At 38.8% G+C, this 18,060-nt stretch overlaps 1 protein-coding gene across 1 annotated transcript in view; it reads left to right on the top strand.

The window, feature by feature from the left end:
* ush2a (Usher syndrome 2A (autosomal recessive, mild)) overlaps window positions 1-18,060 on the top strand; it is a 630,034-nt gene that overhangs the window by 439,619 nt on the left and 172,355 nt on the right. Inside the window, 3 exon segments of the mRNA XM_052011249.1 lie at window positions 9,442-9,507; window positions 9,977-9,990; window positions 12,282-12,382. Of these exon segments, the coding sequence (XP_051867209.1) occupies window positions 9,442-9,507; window positions 9,977-9,990; window positions 12,282-12,382 (181 nt within the window).

Here is an 18,060-nt window from a genome sequence, read left to right as displayed (position 1 = left end):
TTAAAAATATCCAAATTAAAATAGATGAGATGGTTCATCATAGCCAATGCAGAATATTTCTTCTTTTGGTATTTTTATTATTCAGTCAGAAATTATATGCCAGAATGACCAGTTTCCGTAAAATTTGGTTCTAAATATATATACACATTTCAATTACCTTTATAAAATGCTCCTGTTAAACATAACAAACATTTTGACCATGAGTCACTTTTCTGCAGTAGATTATAGTTTCTGTCAGCAGTGTTGTACCTTATCTTGTGTTAAATAGTTATCACCAAGTGTAGTGTGTATTTTCATTGCTGAATTAACATCTGGTATGACTTTTGATACATTATTGCACCAGACACTGCCATCGGTAGAACATACAGGTCGCCAATAAAATACCTTCTGTTTGGAGCTTTGCTTTTGTAATTTTCTGTGGTAAGCAGGAACGATAAAGAGCTGAAAAAAGGCAGCACATTTTGTATGTTGCTGCTTAAGGGAGTAGCAGTACAATGATCCAGTGTGAAGTAAATAGGAAATAGAGTTCTCTAGGTAAAGCAGTAATGATAGAAGGCAGCAGACAAAATAAATATATTAGTGAGATCAAGAGATTATGAGTAGCCTCAGCCAATTTTCCTGAACATGGTACAAGTGGAAATGTTCTTGACTGTAACAATATCATCAAGGTTCCAAGGGAGGATGCAAAAGAGAACAATGTGGTCACCCATAAAATAAGGAAGTTATTGATGCTGGTGGTAGGGCTGGAGACATGTAAGATTTTGGTGAGTTTACTTGCACTGTAAACTACAGGTAAAGTCTCATAGAAGGACATAGTGAAAACATTGAAGGGACATTTTGATGCAGTCCTGAAAAAAGTGTTTGAGAGTTACATGTTTGATACATGCAACCACTGACTAGAGGAGATGCTTGACAAATATTTGATCAGGCAAAAGACACTGGCTAAAAGGTGCAGTTTCTAGACCTTGGTAGATCAAACATAGTGGAATCTTTTAGTGTGGAGGCTGTCAGAGAATTGAGGTGATATTGTTTGATGTATTGGACCTACTATATAAGGGAACATGTAAGATAGCCACAAATATAGAGATGGTGCTTAAAAATGTGAAACAATTCTGCTCAGGACATGATTCTGAAGTGTAAGCCAGGAACAAACCCATTAGGGGTGCAGTCCTCTCTGGGACCAAATAGGATCAGCATGCAGATCACTTGCTGACTTCCGGATTAGGGCACGAGTTCTTATCGTGAATTTTATGGGAGTCGCTTGTTATCTGAGTGCCCATTCAAAATAGCCTGTTGCTATAATTGTCATCCAGTAGAAAATATTGCATGGGTTCAAATCCCCAATGAAATTAACTGCCAGTAAAATAGACAGTTTCCATTTGCCTCAGAGTCAAATGGGTAGGACATGGAACTGGACTGAAGAACCATCCCATGGTGGATTTGGGTGATGAGGATTTGGAAATTGGGATGTTGAACAGAATCTATTAAAGTAAATAGGAAAAGAGGTTCACTTAGCAAAGCAGTGATGATGGCAGGTAGCAGACAAAGTGGATATATTAGTAGAGTCAAGAGATATGAGCAGTCAAGGTTAGTAGCCTTCGCTGCTAACTTCCACCCTACCCTCAGATTCACTTGGACCATTTCTGACACTTCTTTCCCTTTTCTGGATCTCTCGGTCTCCATCTCAGGAGACAAAGTATCTACTGACATTTACTATAAACCCACTGACTCCCATGGCTACCTGGACTGCACTTCCACCCAACCTGTCTCTTGTAAGGACATCATCCCTTTCTCAGTTTCTCTGTCTCTGCTGCATCTGTTCTCATGATGAGACGTTCCACTCCAGGAAATCTGAAACATGGCTTCCTCTTTACCGTGGTTGATGGAGCCCTCACTTGTATTTCCTCCCTTCTGCTTTCACCCTCCATCGCCCCAGACAGAAGGGAATTCCTTTGGTCCTCACCTTTCATCCTACCAGCCTCCGCATCTATCAAATCAACCTTTGTCATTTCTGTCAGCTGCAACGGGACTCCACCACCAGTCACATCTTCCCCTCCCCACCCTTTTATGGCTTTCCACAGGGATCACTCTCTCCATGACTCCTTGGTCCACTAATACTAGCCACCCCACCCCCCCCACCCCCCATTCATCTCTCCCTATCCCCTAGCACTTTCCCCTGCAACCGTAGGAGCTGCAACACTTGTCCCTACACTTCATCACTTACCACCATCTAGGGACTTAAACGGCCATTCCAGATCAGACAAAGATTCACGTGCACCATCTCCAACCTTGTCTACTGCATTCACTGCTCTCACTGTGGCCTCCTCTACATTGGTGAGACCAAAAGCATGGACTAGGTGATCATTTTGCGGAGCACCTGCACTCTGTCCACAATGGCCATCTTGAGCCTGTTGCATGCCTTCCGAATCCCACACCAAACTATATGTCCTCAGACTTCTCCACTGCCAGGGCGAGGCCAAAAGCAAACTAGAAGAACAAAACCTCATATTCCACCTGGGTAGTCCACAACCCAATGGTATGGACATTGAACTTTCCAATTTCGGGTAACCCGCACCCCCGTATTTCTTTCTCTCTCCCTCTAATCCACCCAGGTTGTCTCGCCCCTCTCTTTTTCCAATCCCCCTCCAGCACTGTTGCCCCCCTCCCCCATTACCCTGTTTTGTTCTCACCCCCCCCCACCTGGTTCCATCTGCTTATCACTCACCTGCTTAACCTATTGGGACTCCTATCCCCTCCCTCAATTAGTTCCATCCCTCCCTAATCTAGTTCCAGTTATCACCTTCCTTACATCATATTCCAGCAGCTACAGCTTCTTGTGTCACCACATCACCTTCCTACCTCTGTCTCTACCTCTAGCTCCTTTTTTTTCTCATCTCCCTGTCTCCCTGATAGTGGCAACACAAGTAGATAGGGTGGAAAAGAAGGTATAATGGAATACTTGCCTTGGTTGGAGTGTTGAGTGTAAAACCAGGGAGGTCTTGTTACAGCTGTATAAAATTTTGTTTAAGCCACATTTGGAGGATTGTGTGTATTTCTGGTCGCCATATTACAGAAAGGATGTGGCGTCTTTGGAGAGGGTGCCGAACAGGTTCTCCAGGATGTTGGCTGCGTTAGAGGATATTTAGCTACAAGGAGAGGTTGGACACACTTGGGTTGTTTTCTCTGAAGTATCAGAGACTGAGAAGTGACCTGACAGAAGTATATAAAATTATGAGAGACATATATAGGATAGATAGTAATAATGTTTTTCCCCAGTGTGGAAATGTTAAATACCAGAGGCCATAGCTTTAAGGTGAGAGGAGGAAAGTTTAGAGGAGATTTACAAGACAAGGTTTTTTTTACACAGAGAGTGGTGCGTACATGAAATGCACAGCCAGGGGAAATAGTGGAAGCAGATACAACAACAATGTTTAAGAGGCATTTAGACAATCACATGAACAGGCAGGGAATGCAGGGAAAAAGACCAAGTGTAGCGAGAAGGGATTAGTTTGGACTGGCATCATGTTCAGCACAGACATCATGGGCCGAAGGGCCTGCTCTTGTGCTGCACTGTTCTGTGCTCTATGTTCCACTTCAACACGATGGAATATGCTTCATTAATGGGCAAGTCCAAATATATCTAATGATTACCAGCAGATATTTGAATATCAGACCCCAGTATCAAAAGGTTGCAATGGGGTAATATTCATGTTTGCTATGCAGAAAAGCTACATAATCTACAAAAACTAGCTTTCATGGTGTGGTTCAATAAGATAATTCTTTGCATGTGTGATCAGTCATCATTCTGATAAAGCAATAAACATGTAGAGTTTAGTGTACCCTTTGAATTACTAATTTAGTTACTATGGTTTTACACAAGATGGAAAATAAAAGTTGTTCAATGAGGGATGTGTTTTGTAATTATTTCTCATCTGTATCTATGTTTTAGACATTCCTACTCTTCCTCTTGGGATAAATAGACATTACTTTGGAACTTCATTATCACCAGACAACTTGGGCTGCCCCTTTATGATCATAATGAGAAATTACTGGAAATAAGTCGGTTGGAGGCTAATTCCTTTTAGATACATTCTGAGATCAATTACAGGATGATTAATTTGATTTATATTGGCAATAGCACAATCTGATATCTTCCTTTCTCTTAGTTTTATATCTTGAGCTTACTTTTCATTTAGAGTAAACGATGACACGATGAGGTGCAAAGACTTTTATTGAGCATATGGACTACAGTGCGGCTGAGATTCTTATTGAATTCCATCTGCTAGCTGGACCATTTGTTCTTGTGAGCTGTAGGCCTGCTGCACCAAGTATTCCCAGCTGGTGTCGCAAGCAAGCACTGACCAAGCCTTGGCCTACTTAACTGAATATTTACAAGAGCACAACCAGAAGGCTGATCCATTGCTTGCTGGGTGACGACCGAAGTATGACATCTCAAGTTCAACACGATCAAAATATTCCTCACGCCAAGCTAATTGAGGCATTTTCCAATATATTTTTAAAAATTAAAATGGAGATCTTTGATACCATAGCATGGAAAATGTGTGAACACAATATAGGACTTAGAAGACAGACACAACTTTTAATATATTCTTCTATGTATATTCTCATTCATAGACCATATATAGAGCAGAGTGATAGGCAGGACATAATAGGTTGGATATAGATTATGTTTTGCTGCGTGAGAGCAGATAGTGGGTTTTAGCAGGACCCACTGTCTTTGTAAGATGGGAGGGTGATCTTACCAAGGGAATAGATGGTCTCCACATGAAGGATTGAAGGGATGGGTGGGGGTTGTTGGCAATGACAGAATTATTAGTAAAGCCTCTTTGAAACATACTAAGCTGCTAAGGTTTAGTGGCATGGAAAGTGGGTCTGATTTTATAGTGGCATGCGTGGAAGGTAGCTTGCAGGTATATTTTGGATGTTTTGGGCTTTGTCTGAACAGTGAGGAGGTTTCACTTCCAGGGACATGCATGAACTAAGGATGGTTTTGACTGAGGACAAAGCATGGTAATGTCTGGAATGGCCTTTCTTATGGGCAGATATATGTAGACGTATTTCATATATACATAAATATATGGACTCCTCTGATACAACAAATAATCAGTTGCTATTGCTTACTCAAAAAAAAACTTAGAAAAAGTCATTATTCAGCATTAACGTATCAAGTTCATCATAAGGAAGTTGTTTGGGGTTAAGTACCATAGGAAGTTTTAACTTCCTGTTTGCCCATCTGGTTTTCATTAGATGGGGGTTAAGTTCAGCTCTCAGTCAAAATTTGGAAATGGCAGGAGACAATTTGTACTGTTGAATGAAAAATAGGTGCAATTATCAACTGACTATAATTTTTACACTCTGACTAGTTTTCTTTCTTGGTGGCACCGTCCCAGTAGTTTCTAAAGTGACATAATTAACACGACAGTAGAATCAGAATCAGGTTTTTTATCACTGACATATGTTGTGAAATTTGTTGTTTTGCAGCTGCTGTACAGTGCAAGACAGAATTACTGTAAATTACAAAATTAAATAAATAGTGCAAAAGAGGAATAACGAGATTGGGTTCTCATGGATCATTCAGAAATTTGATGGTGGAGGGGAAGAAGCTGTTCATAAAACATTGAGTGTGGGTCTTCAGGCTCCTGTACCTTCTCCCTGATGGTAGTAACATGAAGAGAGCATGTTCCAGATGGTGAGGGTCCTTAATGATGGATGCCGCCTTCTTGAGGCGCCGCCTCTTGAAGATGTCCTTGATGGCAAGGAGGGTTGTGCCCGTGATGCAGCTGGCTGAGTCTACAACCCTCTGCAGCCTCTTTTGATCCTCCGCATTGGAGCCTCCATACCAGGTAATGGTGCAACCAGTCAGGATGCTCTCTACCATACATCTGTAGAAATTTGTAAGAGTCTTTGGTGACGTACCAAATCTCCTCAAACCCCTAATAAAGGAGAGTTGCTGGCATGCCTTGTTCATGATTGCATCAATGTGTTGTGCCCAAAATGGATCCTCTGAGATATTGATGCCCAGGAACTTGAAGCTGCTCACCCTTTCCACTGCCAACCACTCAATGAGGACTGGTGTGTGTTCTCCCAACTTCCTCTTCCTGAAGTCCACAATCAATTCCTTGGTCTTGCTGACATTGAGTGCGAGGTTGTTGTTGCGACACCACTCAACCAGCCAGTCTATCTCACTCCTGTATGCCTGCTCATCACCATCTGAGATTCTGCCAACAACACTGGTGTTATCTGCAAATTTATAGATGGCATTTGAGCTGTGCCTAGCCACACAGTCACGAGTGTAGAGAGAGTGGAGCAGTGGGCTAAGCATGCATACTTGAGGTGTGCCTGCATTGATTGTCAGTGAGGAGGAGATGTTACTATCGACCCGCACTGACTATGGTCTCCCGATAAGGAAGTTGGGGATCCAGTTGCAGAGGGATGTACAGAGGCTCAGGTTTTGAAGCTTGATTAATACTGAGGGGATGATGGTGTTGAAAATTTTAAATGAAATTTCAGATAGCTTTAATTAAGGAATGTGAATAATAGGCATCCTTCTGAAGTGAGATTCACCTTAGATTTTCTTTCTGGCAGATTAGTAAAACGTAAAACTGCTGTTCATACTGTTCTTTTGCTATAAGAAGTTGGGAAAACCTGCATAAATTCAAGGCAGGAAATGCTTTCCTGCAAAGCAGTCTAATAATATTTGCACAATATTGGATGATACAGTGCAAATCGAATTATTCTTGTAATCTGATTGCCCCAGTTAACACATGAAGTCTCATCAATTTCCTTTTTAATTCTTTAATATTTCCACATTGTTTGTACTGGAGAGCCATATTCAAATGTGTTTGTCATATCCACAAAACATTCTGCTCAATATCTTATAAAACACATCTGGCAATTTTTATCTTAATATCTGGAATAATTGGTTCTTTGCTATACATAATATATCATTAATTTTTTTTAAGTTATACCCTATTGCATTTTCCACAGTCAATTGTTTTAACAAAACCCCTCTTGCAGATGACTTTGACTTTGAGATACAACCATATTGGGAATCAATCCTCACTTGAGAATATAATCCCATTCTGGCACAAACAGAATCTATGAAGTTGTGGTTTACTTCTCCCTAAAGCCACAGTTGAAATTATTTGCTCATTCTGCTAAAAAGTGCAGTAGAAATAGGATAAATGACATGTCAGCAATGGTTTACTAAAAAATAAGTCACAATGTAACATTCTGATTATATAACACTCTTGTCCTTTGATCTTGTAGGTTATCGAGTCTGATACTGATGGCTCCTTTCCATGATGATGTAAATGTTAAGATTATGATAATTTTTAATTAATCAGTATTTTTATTGTTGTGACATGTCTCCTGTTAATTCTTTGCATGTGCAGCCGGAATTAAGAAACAATGTAATGTACTTTACCATGAATCTCATCACCACATCTATCTCATTGGTGTTGTGCCACATTTCTGTTTTTGATTTCTCTGTTTCAGTCACTGCTCAAACAAAGGAACTTCCAGGTCTAGAAAGCAATCACGTACAAGCGTTATTCCTTTACTGGCATCTCTTTGAGGAATAAATTGGACACTTCATGAAAATGAACAGGTGATTGTGCTGCATGGTTGACCCACTCCTGCCCCTCCTGATGCAGATAGCAAGCCAACATCATGCTACCTGGTCACTTATGTGACAAGCGTGCTTTTCATTTGCTTACTTACCTCTGTAGAATGTCTGATTTCAGAAGTGGCCAGTTAAAACTACTATGCACCACTTAAAGCAACCCCAAAACAGGTACCGACAGGCATTCTGAAATCCATTTTGATGTGTTGCCATTGAAAAATGGCAATGTATGGAACAGAAAGACACCACTATTTTCTGACACTACCTTGGAAGCCTGAGTGCCAGGGGTACAAAGTAAGGGAGCTATCCACTTTCCAGGGAATCAAGAGGATCTTGAAACAAACAAAGCTGGGAGGCAGTTCACTGATTTCTGGAAATACTGAGCAGGTCAGGCAGCATCTGTGGATAGAGAAAGAGTTAATATATCAGAGCCAACCTGAAACATTCAATGTTTTATTTTCTCCACAATGACTTTCACAGTATTTGCAAACAAAAGAGAACGCTATTTATTTTTAAAGCAAAGGGTCTTCAACCAGAAATGTTAACTCTGTCACTCTGTTTCTCTTTCCACCTGAATTGCTGAGTGTTTCCAGCATTTTCTGACTTTAATTCTTTTTAAACTTAGATTTGGAAAGAATTGAGAAATCCTAATAGTTTTTGATTCTGTAAGCCAGATCAATTTTACAAATTGTAATTTCCCTAAATTTCATTAAACTTCTTTATTAATTGCATGTGTGTGTCTCCAGAAGTTGCTGACACATCTCATTTATTATTACAATGAACACGAATGGCCTCACTGTTACCTTCAGTACACATTCTAAGCCAAAGAGTTTGTCAAGTTACTCGAGCACTCAAGTCTTGGCTGATGCACTGGTGCAGCATTTTGGAATGGCATTCTGATGGAGGTTCTTTCATGCAGTATAATGTCTTGGTGCACTAGGCAAAAGAATTTAGTGATCCGGTCCCACCTACAAGGGGTCAGGGAGGGGGTCACACTTTTGAAAAGTTGCTCCAGGTTTGGGAATGCCGCAAGAAACTCTTCAGGGAAGCCTCAGGAACACTTAAAAATATCGTGTGTTCATGAGTGGTGCTGATATGGAGGCATCCCCAATTGATAGTACTAAATACAGCACATACCATTGTCGAGGCTATAGATTCACTCTGCTTTTGAAATGTTGTTCCATTGGAACCAAATTTTTGAAGGCAAGTGGAACATACAGCAACTACCATAGACTGGGAAATAATCCCCCAACAAGCTACTCTGTTTAATTTAACATAGCTGGTCCACTATCTTATAGATGATGGATAACATCATTGACTTCACTAAAGTTCTATTGTGCCTTTGCACCATCGTATTGATTAGAAATAGTAAAAATTGCTCTAAATGTAATTCTTAAAATATCTTATCCAGTAAAGATCTGCAGTTGTGTATGCTATAATTATGGTTCATGCATTGGTTAGGGTGGTTTACATAGAAATAGACTCTTATAATGCAGAGCATGTAGCTCAATATCATTCATTATCTTCTATTACATATTGTTGCATAAAATATGTCATTTACTGTTCATCATCTACTGCTCATGATATTTTGTATAATTAATAATATCATTTTGTATGTTTCAAACTTCATAGAAGAAGTAGTTGTAGATTTTTGAATTAATTTGCAACCACTAAGACATTAGAAATGATTGAATGTGTTTTTATAAATGCAAGTTATTTTAATATTCTGACTGCTGAAAGATAGCTTTAGATTACTGTCACTCTTCCCCACCTTATTTTTTTTGTATTTTCTCAAGGTCTCTTAGGATTATTTGGACATCCCCTGGGCAGCCAAATAGGAACATAAAGGGATATGAGATTTAGTCAACAGTGTGTTTACATTCAATGTAAAATAAATGAAAACCAAACGTAGTTGCTCTTGTTAGCAGCCAAAGAGTTAGATGCAGAATCTTATCATTTGTTCTGTAATTGGCATGTTATTCTGCAAACAAAGTACAAAGCTAATTCTGCACATTATAATTTCCCTAAATTTCATTAGAACTGTACTTAATTATATTAAACAGATGTTTTATCTTGTAAAAAAAAGCAAATACTGGAAATACTGAGCAGGTCAAGCAGCATCTGTGGAGAGAGAAAGAGAGCTAATGTTCCAGGTTGATGACCTTTAATAAGACTGACATGCATGTTAACTATGATTTTCTTTCCACAGCTGTTACCTGACCTTCTCAGCATTGACAGCATTTTCTCTGTTTAATATTAGATTTCCAGCATCTGCAGTTTTATGGATTTTGGTTATTAAGTTGTAAGTTGTTTAATCCTGTTCAAATATAGTTCTACAGAAACAGGTGAATATTTTTAATTCAGTTATGAGACATGGGAGTTGCTGGCCTAACCAGAATTTAATGTCTGTCTCCAATTATCCATGAGAAGTGGTAGTGAGCCACCTCCTTGAACCACTGAGGTATTTGTTGTGCAGGGATTCCCATTGTGTTGTTGGGTAGACATATCTAGTTTTTACACCAAGTGACATTGAAGGAAAGGTGATATGCTGTCAAGTTAGAATGAAGAGGAGCTTGAAAGTAATAATGTCCCATGTACCTGTTGTACTTTCTAAATAGCTGATATTATCACATTACGAAGGTTTCAATTTAAGGTGTCTTATCTCTAGGCCCAGGAGACTAAAAGATAGTGTTTCTGCACCTATGTGTTACCTGTGAAAAAGCAATTATGTGTTAGGAGGGCTACCAAAGCCTCAGTGATGGACCAGTTCACTACAGTAGCATAAAGAATGACCCAAGTCAAAGGTCTCATTTTTTTTTTAATATCTTTGGAGTCTTTTCATTAATTATAGCAGGTGAAGTTGAATTTCTTCTTGGGCAGTAGCATTAAATGGACATTAGATAAGATATCTGTATTAGTCACATGTACATCGAAACACACAGTGAAATGAATCTTTTGCTTAGTGTTCTGGGGGCAGCCCGCAAGTGTCGCCACGCTTCCAGCACCAACACAGCATGCCCATAACTTCCTAACCAGTATGTCTTTGGAATGTGGGAGGAAACTGGAGCACCCAGAGGAAACCCATGCACACACGGGGAGAACGTAAAAACTCCTTAGAGAGAGTGGCCAGAATTGAACTCTGGTCACTGGCGCTGTAAAGTGTTAAGCTAACTGCTACAGTGAAACAGAAGATTGTTTTACATACTGTTTGATTTTATTTTTCATTGGCTTGAGTGGAAAAGAGAATTGGTTGGAGTCAAAGTCAAAGGCCAACTTCATACCATGGCTAACAATAACCAAGATAACGTAGTCAGAGAGAAAAAATTTCATGGACTACAGTTGTGACTGAATTTACAGAGGAAATTGTATTTGTCTTTCATGTGAATAGAGTTGTGTGGTTAAAGGGGATTGATATTGGTATTGGTTTTATTATTGTCACTTGTACTGAGGTACAGTGAGAAACTTGTCTTGCATACCATTCATACAGATCAATTCATTACACAGTGCATTGAGGTAGAAACAATATCAGAATACAGAGTAAAGTGTCACAGTTACAGGGAAGTGCACTGCAGGTAGACAATAAGGTGCAAGGTCAAACAAGGAAGATCATGACGTCAAGAGTCCATCTCATCGTGTAAGAGAACTGTTCTGAGTCGACGTGGACTGTTGCAGGGGAGTCCGGGGAGTCTAAGGAATCCATGTTCTTCCATATAGGTTCTTGTTGCTGATTGCTTCAATTTACACCCCATCCCATTGCCAATGTATTCAGGGCATGCTTCTCAACTCCCTGATAAACACCAGTTTTCGCATTCTCCCTGTCCCTACTCTGCTCCCAGATATTATTTCCTCTGTGATCTTCACCAACCACAATGACAGAAGATGACAAAGAAAGGTACCCATTCCTATTCAGTTGTGCAAGGCCTATTATGTTGTGTACAGTGCATTGAGCAGTTATACATGTTAGAATATCACTGCCAGGAGCTCACACAAAACTGGATACCCCACCACCAAGGACAAATGACACATTTCCAAGTGTATTGGTATTGGACACTTACCTCTCACCCAGTTATCACATGCCTCTCAATTTCTCTCCCAGAAACTACTGGCAATACATGTACCCAACATAGGCATTTTGCCAGTAAGTTTCTTGGAGGACTCCAGAGTTTGCCATGAATTTAAATTGGGTCTGAGCACCAATCAGGCCTTGGGCCTGTCCATTCTGGAACAATGACTGTCCCCTTTGTACTGTATGTCAATGCATTCCAGGTTCACCCCTATTGTCTTCATTTGTTGTTTATGATAAGTAAGCTTTTTTTTACTAAATCAAGTCCCAATATTTTTGTCATGAGTTGCTTAGCTTGATAAGCTTTTTCAGCATATAATATTAAAAAAGCTGTACTATTGGATCCAGACTTCTTATTGAAAATATACATGTAAATGTGTGGCTAAAGTCATTTATCATAATCAGCAATGCAAAGGTTAGTTTGTTGAGCAGATTTGAACCATTCTAAACACTTTCTTGATTCACTGAATCCCTACTTTATAGCTGAGCAGATTCATTACTACTCAGATGTTACTGTGGGGAAACTGATGATGTGTTTTGCATGAAATGTTCCATAATGTTCTTAATAGGTTTGATGTGATGGAGTGTTGTACAACAGTCAGCCAGACTATGCTTGCTGTGAAGACAGATGCATCGGGTCGAGTTTGAATTCTTCTGTATTGTGTTGTTGTGGAGTACTCCACACATTCCAACCTGGGTTTCACTGTTGTGGGAAATATTTCATTAGAGTTCTGCCAGGTAGGAAAGATCGAAATTTTGTGAGTACAGTTCTTGAATTATATGTTGACATTCAGACATTTGACATTTTTAGTATGGTTAAGTGATAGAAAAGCTTTGTTTTCCATTACTGCACAAAGAAACCTCAAGGTTTTGAGTATATCCTGCTTTGTAGCAGACATTGCTGCAGTGAAGGAAAATAATCAAACTCCACAAAATTACAGTATCATATGCTAGAATTTGACAAGTGCATGTAGTTGACAAAATTACACACCTGTGTAAGTTCACAACATTTCTGTATGTCCAAACTCTTAATAGTCATTAGGGACTTTTGGATGTACCAAAAGGTAAGTGCAAACCAAGCATTCTCTACATGCCATCTAGTAATACCGGTGAGTAATATTAGTTATTTCTAAACCTGTGATTTGCAGTTTTGGTGCTTTCTTGAATGAGAAATGAAAATCAGAGGACATTTTAGTGTGTTCTCTAAAATGAAAAATGTTTCAAGTGTTTTCTTTCTATATTTAAATCCATATCTCTCAAAACTGAAATTATGATATTAGATTCTGTTTTCCCTATTAAATCAAGCAATATAGCCTATGGTTAGCAGCACTTTCAATTGTGTGTCTGAAATCCTTGTGTATTCATTATCAGTGATAATAAAATTAGTGTTTAGTCAGAGCACTTGGTACATATTTAACAGAATGAAAGAGCAATTAAAATATTTTATTGATTTTATAAACCTTTTCAGTGAATTATTTTTATATGATCTCTTTCTAATAATGTGCAAAACAATATGCCTGCAGATGAAGTTTGCTGTTCAAGTGAACAACAAAATCAAGTCTCCATTGGAATTGGGGATTAACCTACATAGTTTGAAACAGGGGAACAGGTCAGTTGTGCAAATTTACTCCATGATGATTTTAAACAACACTGTTGTGACAAACAACCTGTTAGCAAAAATTCTATGCATTGTGGCAAATAAGAAGTAGAAATAGAAACTTCAGATGAAGCCAATACAAGTGACATACAAGTAATGCAAATAGTGAACATTTGACGAAGGCTTAAAATCATATTTATATCAATATTGCAATGGAGTTTGTGTGTTGCTACTATGATCTGTTTTGATCTGTTTTCACTCTTATTCACATGGAATTTGAATTGAAATGTGAAAAGTAAACTCATGAAAAATGGGCGTAAACTATAAATGTGTATTCTCAAAGTCAGAAAGAGGTAAAAACTGATTAGTGATTTACACAGATCAGGCATGAATTTCTTTGAGAAATCCCTTTTGATCTCCTGTTCTAAATTTTCTCTAAGCATCTCTGAATCTCTCATGAAATGGAAAATTTCAGTCATTTATAATGTTTCTGCAGAAGACCCAATTTTAGCATTTAGATCCCTAAGTCTCACTGCTCCTCCAGAATTCCTGAACTCATTATTTAGAAAATACTGTATCAATCCTTTTAAGGTCAGAAGTGGATTACCACGTACTTCCAAACATTAAAGTCTCCCTGCTACAGTTTTGCTCACTCACATTCAATCCCCTTCACTCTTTCTTATGCCCCTTAACTTGGATACAAAGATAGTCAAAGAGAGAAATAAGTTGCAAGATGAACACTCATTCTTTCTGTTAAAATTATAATTTAGTGATGCTGACCAGCTGGAAGGTAACAAACAGAGCAAACTTGAAAGGAACTTGCTCTGCTTGGTGAATTGTGGCAAGTGATGTTCCCCATCTAGAACATGTTATTCAATTTGCGCATCAAATTACACTGGCAAAACAATGGTGTGTCACAAATCTGCAGCATTGCAAATGTTTAAATCATAGAAAGAATAGTCAATTTGCTACAATTGAGGTGTTTATGATGCACACATGCTGGAATCTCCACCAATGAAGGAAAACAAAATCATAGCTAAACAAATTGCTTATAATTCCTCATTGAAAGGTTATCAACATGGAATATCTGTTTCTTTTTTCATGGAAGATACTTGACTTGCTCAGTACTTCCATGATTTTATTAGATAACCTTTGAATATCATTTTTCAGCTTTAGTCTGCCACCTGAACTATGGGCCTGGAGTTTCCTGGCTGTGACAAGCTATTGACATTTACAAACATTCAAAAACTATCAAAAATTAATCACACAATTTAAAAGATATAAAATTTAAAAAACTAAGAATTGAAGACATTAAAAAAAACAAAACAATCAAATGCATTCAATTCAATTATTTTTTTAAATCCCACAACTTGTGTCTCTTCCTTGTGCTCATTCCTTGGGTTCAGTGGACAGGTTACCCAATGTCATAAACAGAACGGAAATTTGCTCTTCGGCCCGACTTGTCCATGCCAACCAAGGTGCCTTCCTGTGCTTATTCCATTAGCCTGCATTTGGCCCATATCTCTCTGAATATTTCCTATCCATGTAACTGTCCAAATGTCTTTTAAACATTGTAATTGTACCTGCCTCTACTTCCTCTGGCGGCTCATTCCATATACCCACCACCCTCTGTGGAAAAAAATGCCCCCAATTCCCTTTTAAAATTTTCCCCTTTCCACTCAAACATATGTCCTCGAGTTTTAGGCTCCCCTACCCTGGGAAAAAGACTGTGGCCATCCACTTTATCTATAGACCATCCTCCTTATCCACATACCTGCGCTTCATTTGTATGCCCCGGAACAGCCCTCGGTAATAGATTCAATATTGAAATCTCTACAACAGTATGGACTTGGAGCAACACACAGTATGGACTGGGGGTATGGATTTGGAGCCCATGTTGATTTGATAGAGGAGGAGAAAGAGGAAGCTGATCTGCAGCCAAGTGGTGCATTAACCCTCAGTTGACATGATCTTACCTGTCCCTGTACAAATAATATACAGGCTTTTTCACTTGTTCTTGCTCCCATGAACAACATATTTTACCCTTCTAACTCTGCTGATAATAAAAATCTACATGGTACTCTTGAAAAAGTTTTTTTTTCCTCTATTCTTGTCTCATATATATATACACACACACATACACACTTTTATGTTTGGCTATGTAAATACCTGTAGAATATCATTCACTTCCTAACTTTGTGCTCTTCCTTAAGGCTACCTTTGAGAGAAAGAAAGATGTTCCAGCAGACACTTGAAAAATTTAATGTAATCAAGAAAAGTCTACTTGGTTTTGTATTTGACCAATTGAAGTTCTTTCAAGAAATAATGTGTGATGTGATAAAGGGGAACCAAGAGTTATATTAAACTTAGATTTTTAGAAGGTGCTTGTTGGACACCACACCACAAACTCATAGTGTAGGAGATAACATATGGGCATGGATAGAGATTGGCTGGCTAAGAGAAAACAGGGAGTAGGTATTTGGAATTGGTATTGGTGTTTTATTGTCACATGTACCGTGGTACAGTGAAAAACTTGTCTTGCATACCGTTCATGCAGATCAATTCATTACACAGTGCATTGAGGTAGTACAGGGTAAAAACAATAACAGAATACAGAATGAAGTGTAACAGCTAGCTACACATTTTTTTATGTTTGGCAAATGTAATAATGATATGTCACAGGGATCTGTACTGGGACCTCAACATTTTAAAATTTGCAATCCAGGTTTGTGCCTGTTCAGGCTTAGAAGAGTGAGAAGTAACTTTATTGAAAGATAATATAACAAGTCGTCTTGATAGGGTGGATTTTTTTTTATCTCTTGTGGGATAATCTAGCACTAGGGATCTTTGTTTACAAATAATGGGGTAGCCCATTTATGACAGAGATGAGGTGATTTTTTTTCTCTCAGTGGATTATGAGTCTATGGAACGCTCTACCTGAAAGGATGGTAGGAGCAGAGTTTTTTGCTTAAGGCATCAGTAGAAAGATTGATAAGCAAGAGGGAGAAAGGTTACCATGGGTAGAAGGGAATGTAGAGTTGAGGTTACAGTAAGGTTAGACATAATCTTTTTAAATGATGAAACAGGCTTGAAGGACTGAGTTTACCTATGCTTGTTGCTAATTCATATTAGATTCACACCTGTGAAATAACAAATCCAGCTCTACTGAAGACTCTGATAGTCATAGATAGAGCCATAGAATGATACAGCAGGGAAACAGGCCAGTTGGCCCACCACCTCCAAGCCAAGCAGTTGCGACCCATCCATATTAATCCCATCTTCCAGCACTTGACCAATGGACTTCTATGCCAAGGTAATTCAAGTGCTCTGCTGGATGCTTAGTAACTGCTGTCAGCAACTTTGCTTCTACCACTCACTGAGGCAGTGTTCTCCAGGTACTTGCCACTCTCTGGGTGAAAAATGTTCCCCTCAAATCTGCTCTAAATCTCTTACCTTTAGCCCCAATTATATGTTCTTTGGTTTTATCTACCTCTGATATGGGGAATAGTTTCCTGAAGTCTACCCTCTCTATACCCCTCATAATTTTATATACCTCAATTATGTCCCCTCTTAACCTCCTCCACTCCACATCCAGCCTCTCCACTCTCTCCTCATAACTGAAACACTCCATCCCAGGCAACATCCTGGTGAATCTCCTCTGCACCCTCTCCAGCACTATCACATCTTTCCTATAGTGTGGTGACCAGTAGCACATAACTTATTTTTGATAAATAAGCAAGGATTTTTTTTTAAAAAGTTAAGATGTCTGGGATATATAAGTACAATGGCTAGTTAAGTGAAATTATGTGCTATATTCCTGGGTGCATTTTTTGGAAGTGGTAGAATTGGCACCCAAAACTCGAAGTTACAACTAAAGATGAATTTTGAGTGTCAGTTCTACTACTTTGCTAACTGTAACATAGCTTATAGAGCCTTGCCAACTGTAAACATGGCTTGTATAGCTTTGAAATTAAAATAACATTATCATAGCATTTTTTAAACCTTTCTTTGTCATTTTCCATGTTTGGCCAAATCTGGTTGGAGAAGGGAAATTAAAACATATGTCATTAAATAGATGCTTTACAGAGTCCTTCAGCTTAAAATCCTTTTGTCCCATTATTTGGTGTAACAAGGGCAACAGGGCTTGGGGGACCTCAGTGAGCACTGGGATCCATAGTGCATCTCTTTAACCAATGAGGTTTAAGATTGTGAAAACACAGCAGTCATGCGAGGAGTGCGACGCAGAGTCAAATCAGGTACAGAAGTAGAAATAAAAGGAGGGGGAATGAAATGTAACATTAGGAGAGTGTAAATGTGGGAATACTATAAAATCTGTGAAGCTAAATTTCTTTAAGAACATATTGTCACCTGAAGTAATACTACACCACAATAGAAATTGTTCTTTTTTTTCATCAGAGATGTTATTTGACATTGTAATAACATTTACCACATATTTAAAAAGGTGATTATGTACTCAATTACCAACCTTAACATTCAGTATTGAATTTATTAGACACTGGAGATCTGGGGGGTAAATTTTTCCACACACACTGTGGTGAATATCTGGAATAAGCTATCAGAGGAGATAGTGGAAGCAGATACAATTACAACATTTATAAGGTGTTTGGACAAGTACTTGGGAAAGGCATAGAGGGATATGGGTCTAACGTGGGCAAATGGGATTAGCATAGATAGGTATCATGGTTGGCATGGACAAGATGGGCCAAGAGGGCCAGTTTCGCCGCTTAACATTTC

Source organism: Pristis pectinata, chromosome 3 (assembly GCF_009764475.1).
Source record: "Pristis pectinata isolate sPriPec2 chromosome 3, sPriPec2.1.pri, whole genome shotgun sequence".
Lineage (NCBI taxonomy): Eukaryota > Metazoa > Chordata > Chondrichthyes > Rhinopristiformes > Pristidae > Pristis > Pristis pectinata.
Note: the sequence above shows the minus strand (reverse complement) of the source record. Positions and strands in the feature narration are given on the sequence as shown.